General features: G+C 29.3%; 1 protein-coding gene across 1 annotated transcript in view; it reads right to left on the bottom strand.

The window, feature by feature from the left end:
- Positions 1-146: 146 nt before the first annotated feature.
- LOC143244312 (ubiquitin-conjugating enzyme E2 G1-like) overlaps positions 147-13,244 on the bottom strand; it is a 44,029-nt gene continuing 30,931 nt past the window's right edge. Inside the window, exons 4-6 of the mRNA XM_076488746.1 lie at positions 10,411-10,589; positions 8,067-8,170; positions 147-4,673 (exon numbers count right to left, since the gene is read on the bottom strand). Of these exons, the coding sequence (XP_076344861.1) occupies positions 8,093-8,170; positions 10,411-10,589 (257 nt within the window). The 3' untranslated portion in view covers positions 147-4,673; positions 8,067-8,092. The remainder of the gene's footprint in view (positions 4,674-8,066; positions 8,171-10,410; positions 10,590-13,244) is intronic.

The following is a 13,244-nucleotide window of genomic DNA, read 5'->3' as shown; positions in this document are numbered from 1 at the left end:
GTGTATAGTGTTTTGAAGAATAAATGCTAAAAAAAATCTTATACAAACCAGAATAACAAGTCATACATGTTTGTCCAATCATACACTACCTTTTCTGTTACTATTAGGGCATTTATTCAAAATTTACTCCAGAGAAAAACAATACATTTATAGCAGAAAGTCAAGTTTATTGGATACAAACTATCATTTGATCAGTATCAATTTACATGCACAGCTTTCAGAATAAACCACAAGATGTGAATTATACTTTTTAACAGCTAGACTGAACAAGTAGAACATTTATTATGAAAATCAGTTAATATTATATCAATACTGCATTTATAACAAAACAAATGGTATAAGAATATTTGAAAATAATATCTTACAAAGAGTTTCATAAATAACAAGATTACTTATTCAGACTATTAGGAAAACTGATTAAAAAATGAAAAAATTCTTAATATGTTAAAGATTAACTGTTTCCTAAAGATGCATATTTATAGCCTGCCTTTATTTTATTTGAATTTAAGAAAAAACTGTGATAAAAATGTATATGTGAAACTAGTATTTTGATTAGAATATGCTATTTACCAAACCAACATCACAGTGAAAAGATCCTAGAACCTACAGCCTCTAACAACAAAATACAATAATGAATACATCACACCATAAACTGCAATTACCATTTCTAAATGTTAAAGACATAATTGAAACCATGTTAAATGAATCATAATAAAACTGTACAGGGCATAACTATTGGTGATGAGAGAAACTCACTTGAAGTTAAAATGTATCTCAGAATGGCTAGTATGGGTATTAACACGTTTACCAAAATAAAGCAAAGGACAACGTTTCGACCTTCTAAGATCATCTTCAGGTTAACAATTAGTGTTTGCAACTGACCGTTGTAGGGCATGTCTTAGGGACGAGAATATAAATGTATATGGGATTGTAGGTGGCATTGAAGTTAGATGTTACGTTATTAAATAGTATAGGTATAAACCAACATAAAGGAACACCTTTATACAAATATTAATTAATAACTTAACATGTAACTACAATCCCATACACATTTACATTCTCATCCCTAAGACACATGCCCAGCAATGGTCAGTTCAAACTCTCTCTGTTAACCTGAAGATGACCTAAGAAGGTCGAAATGTTGTTCTCTGCTTTATTTTAGTAAAAGTGTTAATACTCATACCAGCTGTCCTGAAAAACATAGGGCATAACTATGCATTGGAAAAGTAAATGTATGACATTTTAATACATATGTATTTTCTTGTTTTGTTTATATTAAGTTTACCATAAAAATACATATTAAAATAATAAAAGCCATTACTTACCAATAACTGCTAAAGGAACAAACACTCAAATATGGCTTGAAAATAAGTTAAATTCACATAATTTTTCTTTTCCTATTTCAGAACTGTAACGTAATGTTCATTCTAAATCAATGTATCATGTGTCAATGTGCCAAATTTCCACACACCCACTATCTAAGTAATTTGCTTTTGTAAAAGAAATATCTATCTCCAAATTTCTAAATTAGTTTTAAAGCATAAGATGTAACAAAAACAAATAAACTTCACTAACATTTTACACTGATTCCATTCTTATCTATACATTAGCTGGTCATTCCACAGTGTTTGACTGTATACAGAGCAGTTATGGGGCTTATGCTTTATAAAAAGTATCATTAGAAGAATACATTTTTTCAAGCATGTTGCAACTGCATTTGACTTCACCAGTCACTTTTATTGCTTGATGGATAAATAGTTCTTCAAATTTAAGGAAATTTTACTTTTATGGTAGTAAGTTTGATGAACAGATAAGACAACATGAAATGTAGGTAGTGGTCTTTGACACACTTACACTGAAAGATTACTAAATATTTTAAAATAAGACCTAATGGGAGGCTTAAGCTTAACACTGAATGTTGAGTTTCAGATAAAGAACTATTCACAATGCAAAAGAAAACAGTTTAGCATGTAAATACTGGTTAATGTTCCACAGGAACATAATTTTTGTTGTATATTTTACGTCAGTTAGAAATGACCGAAATCTGAGTTAACCCTACACGTATAGTAAAAGAGTGGAGTCATAGTGGACATGTCATAACCTAGTTATAGTTACATTCAACATTTAGTTATGTTTATCATCAATCAACTTGACATTAAAATGTAGTTTATAATTCAACTTTTGATATGAAATACGTTTTCACTTCTTAATTTAAACTTTAATAAATTCTTAACCACATAACACTTCTTAACTCCAAATTTCTCATTTTAAATTTTTTCATACCTCTAAATGCTGTTTTGAGTTTGGCACAAATTACATACTAATACTATAGATGTTACTAAACTGTAAACTTATAGCTTACAATCTTTTGCTTTACTGAGATATATACAAGAAAGTCAATGCCACATGTGATTCCCTCCTAACATATTTTCTTTCAATAAACATGAATAATACTCTGACATTCACTATTGGATCCTTTTATTATGAATAGAAAGAATATTTTAATTAACTGAATTTTCTACAAGTATAGCTCATTCTTATAACAACTTCTAAATTACTTGGCCTCAGTTTCATTGTATTATATTGTGCAGAACATCTTAATTTATTTAATCCTTTTATAGCTTAACTAGACTTCTAACTTGGTACACTTTTTTTTTTTTGTGCATAACAATATTTTGTGTTCTTAACAGTTCAACATGTAAAGACTGGTTAATGTTATTTTATGTACTATTATCATTGTTACAAAAACAAATGTATGGTTAGATTTTGAAAAGGGCCTACACACAAACAGAACAAAACAGGATCCCAGGTGTAAATACATTTTTTTTCTTTAATGTACAAGTTTTATTTATTGTTATAAAATGTAATAAAATATAAGAATTAGAAAATTAAAACTTAAACAAAACAAACTGATAAACAAAGTACTTGGAGTAGTAACAAAGATATAGCAAAGTATGATTGTGTAATTCAAGCACACATACTGGTAACTCAACCATTTGGTCATAAAACTGTCTCGCTGCATGACAAATGGCTTTCTGTGTATCTAAGGATTTACATGCAGCTAGAAAAGAATAAACAAAATGAATATAGATTTGAAATGTCTTTAAATCTGGCTGCAAGAACAAATGGTATATAATTGTCTGTTACAACATGCAGCCATTCTGGAATAAAGATAAAATTAATATAGATTCATTTCATATTTTTTCAACTTCTCATTTTATCCTACATTGTTGACTTCACTAAACATAATATATAATAAGTTTTCTTACAAAAGCTTTCGATATTTATTAAGGATGTTCTAGAGATTAAGCAAATGAAATATCAAAACTTTAAGAAAAATGTATTTTTATCCAACATTTTTGAAAATCTCCTTGCACTTACAATTAGTCAGAGACTGAATAAGATAAACTCTGCAAGTTCATAGACAAATCTTTAGTAACATTCCTAACTGAAAATTCTAATTTTTTGTTTTTGTAAAACTTGTAATGCTTACTAAAAGCCTGCCAACATTTCATGCAAATACATCAAGTAAATTCAAAATTATAGTAGACATTGCTATGTCTAGTTTCACAGAAAGGGGTTGGTGCACTTCACTAACACCATTCACATAGGGTTAAACATGACAATTATCAAAACCACCATTAACATGTTTTACTGACTACCCAGAAAGCCACTATATCACTTTCTATGTTTGTGACACAAAGAGAGTGATTTGAAAAACCTTTATACAGACCTCAAACAGTCAAAGGATATTTTATTTTTAATACAAATTTCATGTACTACATGTGCTAACATCTAGGTAACTACCAAGATTAAAACATAAAAATAAAACCCTAAAGCCTGTCATTGTATTAATAGATTATTAATAAATTTCAGACTTTGCTTTCTTTATCAATTTTTAACTAAAAGTCCAAGTCCAAATAAACAGTTACATTTGTCTGTCAAACAAACTAATCTTTAAAACCATTCATTAACTAATTTGTGAACCCTAAATAAAGAAGTTGCTTATTTCAACACATTTGAGTTCATTACCCATAATTCAAAACTATAGCATTAGATTTTGAAATTGAACTAAACTATTCCATTCTTTGTAAAGTAACTGAATATTCCTGAAACAAATTATAGGATATAAAAAGTAATACGACCAATAATTCCCTGAGATGTCTAATACATATGTATCTAGTATCCAACAATAACACTGCCAACATCTTGATGATTAAGTGGTTTGACTGCTTGTTGAAAACGTAAGATGGTTAATATCTAAATACACACCTTATGCTGACAAAATTCATATATGACAATTATCACTCGAATGGTGGATGCTAACATGTGCAGTGGCCTGAGAAGTATTTATTATTTAGTGGTTGCATACTGAAACTTGCCATATCTCAATATTATAGTTATTTCTAAAAATGAGCATATTTGTACTTGACAATACTGAAATAAAAGGTTCAAATTGAGAAGTACACAATAGATAATGTTGAAATAAACTGCCAGGTGTTAAGAACTGCAACTAGCCTGATCTGTTAACTGTACATCCTATAGGATGGTGAAGGCACGGTTCTGGTCAAAGTCATGGGCAGGGAGCTTCTTCTAATATTTACATAGTATACTTTGGCAGGATAGTTCATATTTACAGCATACAAGTTTTCCAGAACTTCTGTAGTTCAACCCTGTGAAAACAAGATTAAAAATACTTGCATACATAACATGTGGTAAACAGTCTATAATGAGATGTTTTATCTTAGTTGTCAAGTTTTAAAAATAGCTATCTTAAAAAAACTACAACAAATCTGATCTGTAAAATGTGTATTATACTATATTAGTATTACATACTTCAATGCTTTTTATAATAATCATATAAAACAAAGTTGTTGAAGCTTTTCTCCTGCCATTAAATCAACCAATTAGGTTGATTTTAAACAATGTTAAAATAACTTATTTACATCCACTGCAAATGTCATTTCAATATTTAAAGCTTTTATACTTAACCAAATATTTCTTAGATACCAAATAATGCCATACAAGTTTTCTTTAATCCATCAAATTATATTAGCATCATCTTTACTAATAATTTATGAAAGGAAATACCATTCATTTAACAAACTTATCACCTCAATGATCTGACTCTAGTAACCCATTTTAGGTTCATAGATCTACTTCATTAAAAACAACTACCTTCCCTCTACTGACTACAGACTGCAAACTATAGTATTATGTAACTTTTGGCCATTTATCTACATTTCTTATTGGGTTATACTAGTTAATCAAATTGTAGATTGAACTGGACCTCCCTTGAACTTAGACTTTGAAATTAAACAACTTTTTAAATACTAAATTTATTTACTCTGTCTGCTACTGCACAGCTAAATAATGTGAAGAACTGAATAGTGGCCAATGAACCTTTTTCTTTCCTTCACTATCCAGTACATTGTTTTTTCTGTGTTTTTTTATAGTGACTACAAAGCATATTTACATCAAAAGTATGTTTTAGCCTAATAACATGCTAGTTGTTCAAATAAAGAATAGAGGGACTGTATACATGACCATTAAAAACAGCAGTAGGTTCATAATTTAATGTCACATAAAGCAGAAAATGTATCACTTAAAATAATTAAGACAATTTCTCATGAATTCCTAAGTAACTTTAAATTTCCTTTGATATTCAAATACCTGAAATATTCACTACTAAACCTATTTTAGACAAACTGCTGTTTTACTAACTTAATAAAACAAATTTGTAGCAAAATTAAAATTTCACTTGAGCATAGAAAAATTGCTTTGTTAAATTATTCAAAGTTTTGTGAATTAGCCAATATATCAATCTAACATGCTTTTGTGAACTAGTCAATGTTTTAAATTTGCTTTCTTTTTTCTGGTTGCTAGACTTGTGTACTACAAAACTGTTGGAAAATAGCTTCATGTACAGTAAAACTGTAAAACAGTAGCTTTATGTACTGTAAAAACTAAAAGAGGGTAGGTTTATGTACTGCAAATACTCTCAAAGAATGGATCTGTACAATGTACAAACTGTCAGAGTAGTTTTACATAGCATATAAACTGTCAGGGAACAGATTTATGTACTGTACAAACTATCAAAAAGTAGCTTTATCTACTATAAAAACTATCAGAGTGCAAATGTTTGTTTTGCACAAAATGTTGAGAGAGCCATTTTTAATTGAGTGTTAAAATTGTCAAATAGAAAAAAATGTTCAAAATAGCAAAAAAACTCAACCAACCTGTCACTTAGCTAATAAAAAAGTAAAAACAAAAAAGATTATTTTTAGCCTTTACCCAATGCATTTGTTTTATAAAAAAATTAGTTTACTTGAACCAAAAACTTCAAGCTTAGATTGCTTCATTTTATGCCTGATGAATTCTACACTTTACACATGGTTACAAGAAAATAATGTACAATAAAATGTTCAATTTAAGGTATCTTTATATTTGTTGGCCAACTAAATGGACAGTTTCTCTAAATGTTACAAAAACAGCCTGTGGCTACTTACCTCAAACAGATGCTGTATAAAGCTGTATTTTAAACAAAGTCAATTCATATTTTAAAAACTCTTTCATTCCTTTCTTCAGATTTTCTTTTATCTTCATAACAAAAGTTTCATACTGTGAATTGGTAACTTAAACATATTTCTTAAATTTTCACTTTTTTTGTCTGCATTAGAACTTTCTAAAAACAATTATTGTATTTGACAGTTATTTTAGGCTTAGAGGTAACATTTTTTTCAAAGTATAGCCAGGTCTAAATTATATACAAAATAACCAACTTTTTCCACAAGGCAAGCCTTTGTAACTTCTATTGTTATTATTATTGTATAGACTTTATTCAGTTACTGTGAAATGTGTCTAAACAACATAATACTGAAAACTTTTAGTTTTCTTTACTATACTTAAATATCAATATTTGAGAATTCCACATGAAACCATGAAATTCTAAAAATGTGTGTGTATACTATAATATTTTAGTCAAAATAATTACATTTTAATGAAGTAAAATCACAAGGAAGGACTGCAATAAAAACAGCAAATCCAAATCTCTGACTAATAATATAATTTATTTTAACTCAAAAACAAGCTGAAACAAGAACTGCTGCATCAACTGAAAAGATCCCAGGGTACAAGCTACAATGTGGAATTATAAAATGTAAATGTACACTAGGTTTTGGACGTGACTGATGAAGTTGGACCCACATAGCGGTGGGGATACACCACCTATTAGTCTTAACCTCTGTTTGCCAGTCTCACACAAGAAATAAAGAATAGCAATAGATAGGAAATTAGAAATAGAAATTAGGAAATTGAGAAGTAGCTTAACAAGCCCACAATATCCCACATCTATACGACCCTTCACTGCCTGCAAACAAGTTGTGAAGAGCTGACTGCTCTCCAAAATAAACAATTAATTGAAAAAAAAGAAATAAGGTACTACCAGTTGGGGGGTAAGCAAAATAAAAACCTCTTGATGTTAGCATTCCAGCCCCCAATATGGTAGAAGAGATTAAATGACAGCACAGCAAATGAACTATACCAACATGACTGGAGAACTTAACACCACATGTAAAAAATAAATAAATAAATATCTTACACATTTAAAACAAAACAATGTATATTAATATAGTTATTTTTGGCTATACCTAAAATAGGAAAATTTAGTACTGTTTGTTTATAGATCAACAATATCAACACACACGTGCATCTAAACAATCTTTGTATGACACTACCACAAAGATATTGCTCAAATAGCATTTTTCACACTATTTTCTGATCATTACTGTGATCTTTAAAAACCATTAAAAGTTCTTACCTTTTTGGTTGTTTTCACTCTCAACCATCCCTTATCTGTATATCAACAGTTCTTCAAAAATGCTTTTGTGACAATTTAAGTATCCAAGTCAAATTGTGTAATTAAATACTTAAGGCAATAATACACACAATACTGTGGCATTAACACATATGGTATCACAACCAAACATATACACTCAATGAATTACTTGTACATATTTAAAGCAGCTTTAAAACAACTTTTATTATATCTGTAAAACATATCTTACCATCCAATTGCCTATGATAATTATCTCTATACTTCTTCTTGGCTCTTTCTTACACAGGAAGCAACCTTCCTTTTAAAAATTTTGTAGTTCTCTCTAAAGTCTTTCTGTAAATATAAACATCAGGCTACAATTTTAGATCAGACATGGTTAAATTCTTCAGATGAAAACAAGTAAAGAAATTACCTTAATTATAATAGCCAGACAAAACAAAATAAGATGGGAATATCTCTCAACCCAACAACAAAATTAGAGTTTGTAAGATTAAAGATATATTTTTAAACAGAAAACTAAGAATATGATTCAAGTTTCCTCAGGTGTACAGAAAAGGGATTACTTGGATAAATATAAATCTTCTCAGCAAAGAAAGTCCACAGTTATCAATCACAAACATACAGAAAAATGCATTCTCTACCAGCCTCTGACAATAACTTTATAGTATTCACAGCTGAGAAAAAAAGCTTGAAATTACAATACAAACATTGTACTCTGATTGATTTTTTTAAATATACTACATATGTAAGTAATTAATATTTTAAGTCAAATTTTTGTCACAACAGTTAAAACAATTGTTGTTCTATAGTAGAATATATATTTATTTAACATGGTAAGATATATATTTATTTAACAACTACAATTTTATTGGAAGTGTATATCATTAAATGCAAAGATAAAAAAACTTAAGATCCAATTAAAACCACAATATTGTATTATATCAAGCTGTCTAAGATTTTAGAGTAAATGCTTTCAGCATAATTGCTTTTCATTCTAGTACCCAACTGAAATGTAACTACAAAAAAATTGTTACAAAGCTTTAGTTCACCTTCCTTCATATTCTTTGAAAGTCATTGTTTGTTTGTTTTGAATTTTGCACAAAGCTACACAAGGGCCATATGCACTAGCTGTTTCTAATTTAGAAGTGGAAGACCAGAGGGAAAGCAACTAGTCATTACCATCCTCCGTCAGCTCTTGGGTCACCAACAAATAATGGAATTAATCATCACATTATAATGCTCCCACAAATGAAATAGCAAGCACATTTGATGAAATGAAGATTTGAACCTGTGACCTTCAGATTGCAAGCCAAGCACCCTAACCACCAGGCCATGCTGTGTGCTCAGAAAGTCAGATTATACAATGTCTTTAACTTGCCAAGTAAAAACTGCTAAGTAAATTCCATTATCATAGATTATTTCAAATGTTTTGCCTCTCGTCTTATACAAAAGTGGAATCATAAATGCAGTTTGGTCCACAGTATCATGTAGTTATCCAATTCATTACTACAAGTTGGCATGTGTTTTAACAGCACAATAATTACAGACTATGTTAGGTGTCACTCAAAAACGTTTTGTTGTGAGTGTTGCCCAATATGAATTTCACACTCCTGGTAAGTTGAGGTATGTATGAAAAGTTATGGGTTTGAGCACCCGTATCCATCTCTAATTTTTGAAAAATTAAGTTCTAGTTTTATTTCACATAAAAAGACTGTAAAAAAAAATGATGTATTCACATGAATGTGTGGATCTTTCTTCAGTAGATACACACCTTTTTTCTTTTTATAGTAGAATTTTGTCCTAAATGCAAAGGGCTATTTGTCACAACTATATGAGATTTAAGAATGACTTTAGATAGAGAGATGTTGTATTTGTAAAAATTAAATACCTGTTATCTTTAAATACACAAACAAATACGAAAAAACATTTAACCATGTAAACGGAGAAAAGTGCATAACAAATCAATGCTTTTAGTTATCAGTTTTAATTTCACTAAATCAACTATAACAATCTTTTTATTCATTTTATCAAATTAAATGAGAAGAAAGTTGTTTTAAAATATAAGTCTAAAAAAAAATTGCCTTTTAATAACAGGAAAAACTGGAAGAATACATTTTACAATAAAAACTTTCCTTTTTAAAAATATTCAGTTAGTATATTAAATTGTGTATATTTTTTAGTCATTGTTTAAGTAGTTTTTCTCAATAAAGGAATTTTTAATATAGTTAAGTACATATTTTAGGACTTATCTTTTTGTCAAATTATTATACATATAAAAAAATAAGTAATTACGTTAAAACTTTTAAACCATACTTTTGTTTTCCAGGATAAACCTTTTTTCACACTACCTACCATCTAATGTTTCTTTCTCATTGCCAAAATGAGAACTTGTGTTACATTTAAAATACTAAGTCTCATTCAAAAATTGCAATACATAGCTGATAATATATAGTTAAAGCAGTTATAAAACACCAAAAAGTTTAGCTCAAATACTTTTCTTAAATATTTCCACCACATGGTATGGAGTATTCTTTAAAACAATATATTTATTTTCTACATAGAAAATTACTTACTGCTGCATCCACATTTGCAGGAGATTCATCATTGGGATCAGCAAGCATTGAGATAACTGAGATCATGATGGTTTCTACAGTGTGGACAGGAAGCCACCTTTCTGAAGCTTTCTCATATCCATATTTGTCGTCACCAGGCTCATGCAGTATTGATATGCATACATCTCCGTTTTTCTCAACTAAATACAACAAATAATACTGCTACAGTGACAAACCTGTCTTTTAATCTTAGTATTACTTTTACACAACAACACAGAATCTAATTTATTTTTCAAACCAGCTCTCAGTTTCAAGATAGGACAATATTAAAAAATATATAATAATCAGCAACAAGTAACAGCTCTCAGAAAACTTTAGAATACTTACTTTTTATAAACGTTGAAAATGTTATAGTCATTTTTGAAATACTTTTTTCTAAAAATACTATTTCAAAGCCAATTACTTGTTTGAATATTAATTTTGGAAAATTTTTTACCTGAAAAAAGTAAAAGGATAGAATATGTAAATTAACACATTCATGGTTTTAATCAAACCTTTTTTTAATACCCCTTCATGTTTTAAAAATGACAGACAACCAAATGCAGATTTCACTTATGTCTGACAATATTTTTAGAAGAGTTAAAAAATAAATAAATAAAAGAAAAGCAAAATTATTAGAACTTTTTAATGATACTTGAGAGATCCTAATTTACATTAATATAATGTATGTCTCAGTTCATTTGCCTTGCTTGGTCCATTCTGAAAGCTTTAGAAGTTATACGACTTTTCATTTAGTTTTTGCAGAGCACTTCTTATTTTACTAATCTGAGCTTTTAAAGCTGTGTGCAGTTTTTAAGAATTGTTAATATCAGTTGATAATTTACTTGTTTTTTTTTATACCTGCATTTTAAATTGGTTCTTGTTGGATAATAAGAAACAAATTTCTCCTAATACAACAAAGTCACACTAAATTTGCGAGAGTAACAGAGTTGTAATTGTATTTCGTCTTTCATCCTGTCTGTCTGTCTCTCTCTCTCTCTCTCTCTCGTGTGTGTAAATCTCCTAAATGTTAACACTGTACATTTTATCTGCAGCTTTCTCTACACGCTACGTATCTGATTGCAAGGCCTTTTCAAACATTATCTAAGCATAATGAACAGTTGAAAAACACAAAATTAGTAACACAGTTCTTTCTTTTTTGGTGCTGACTATAACATATAGTCATATATGTTTCTTTTATTTGCAATTTAAATGCTTATACTTTTATCAAACGTGTTTTCTGTTTTGTTTTTATTTAGCCTTATGGGTTAGTAATCTTCCCTGGACAATAACAGTATGAACCACTACACTATTTTTAGCAAACAGTAACACCTAGTCTGACAGTAACACAAATATGCAAATCTCAGTAAACCTATACAGCTTATTAATATCTATAGTAAAGTAGTTTGTGATAAACTCAAAAGATTGAGGTATAAAATGTAAAACACTTCTAAAATGAGCATGAGTTATCATACTGTTTCCAGCAAATTGTAACACCTCGTGTGATGACAACACAAACCCACTCAGCTCATAGTTATATCTCAGTAAAGCAATAAGCTTAGGGGGAATTCACATTATGGCTTTGCAATATCTACAATAAAATTACTGGTTTGGTAAGCAAACAATGTAATGAGCATATCAATGAAAAACTCATTTGTGCACCTTCATATGAAGCAAGTGTAACCTGCACAGTGAATGTGGTGGATAAATGAGAAAGCACACAAACAGAAATTTTCAATTTTATATATAAATATTCATGATGCAACACTGTATCAAGGTAGTCGCTTGTGGTTCACCAGATATTTTAGGTTGAAAGCAGTCCCCATCAACATTTCTATTTACGTCAGAAGAAACTGTATCTAGACTCTCCAGGCAGAGTAGATATAGGTACATCAGGTCCATGAGCAACAGGTTTTATAGCAGATCTAAGGTTCAGATAAAAAAATCTTTTTATTTCAAATGTTGTAGTCTTACATGATACACAAGCAAAAGTACCAGTCATCTCCATAGTTTCTTACACTAAACCAATGGAATTCCAAAAGGCAAAGACTTTTTCTTATCTTTAATCCATTGTTTCAACTTCTCAACACATATGGTGCAAAGTTTATGCAGAGCCCATGAGATGTCTTGGTCCCCAAGACTTATTCCAAAATATGTTTTTTTTTTGACAAGTTCTGTAATGTTTTGCCTTTGCTTCTTTACAATAAATTTACCTCAGGTAGAATATGTTTGGGTCATTTACACAACCTCTTGTTGCCATAGTGATGAATGAATAATACTGAAAAGAAAAAGAATATCAGAGTGCACATAGAAACAAATGCTATTGAGAAATGACACATCATGCAGCCTGCTGTTTATATACTAGTGGTATGTTTCTCATGGGTTTGAAAATGAATAAGGCTTTCGTATAGCAATTTTTCTAGAGAAATCTATAGCCAGTTGTCAACAAAATGTAACCTGATTTCAATAAAAATGATTCAATTATGTAAAAGTACATATATTTTGTGAGAAATCTGTATGTGATGGAGAAAAATCAATACTTTCAAATTCAGCATAAAAACATTACTGAAGAATGTGTAAAAAATTTCAAGCAATAAAACCATCACAGCCTTGTGTAATATTTATAGTTTCAAAAAAATCTCTGAAGTTACAATATTGGACTAAATCTTCATCAAAAGATATTATATGTTGCATGTACATAGCATTAATGGTAGTCATTGTACAGAGTACACATTTTTTCAAACATGTTTTTATCAGGAAAAGAATATACACATGTACACAATGTTATAATACATTATTTCGCATGTACTTTGGGT

This window comes from Tachypleus tridentatus, chromosome 2, assembly GCF_004210375.1.
Source record: "Tachypleus tridentatus isolate NWPU-2018 chromosome 2, ASM421037v1, whole genome shotgun sequence".
Taxonomy (NCBI): domain Eukaryota; kingdom Metazoa; phylum Arthropoda; class Merostomata; order Xiphosura; family Limulidae; genus Tachypleus; species Tachypleus tridentatus.
The sequence above is the reverse complement of the archived record's forward strand: the minus strand, read 5'-3'. Positions and strand labels throughout refer to the sequence as shown.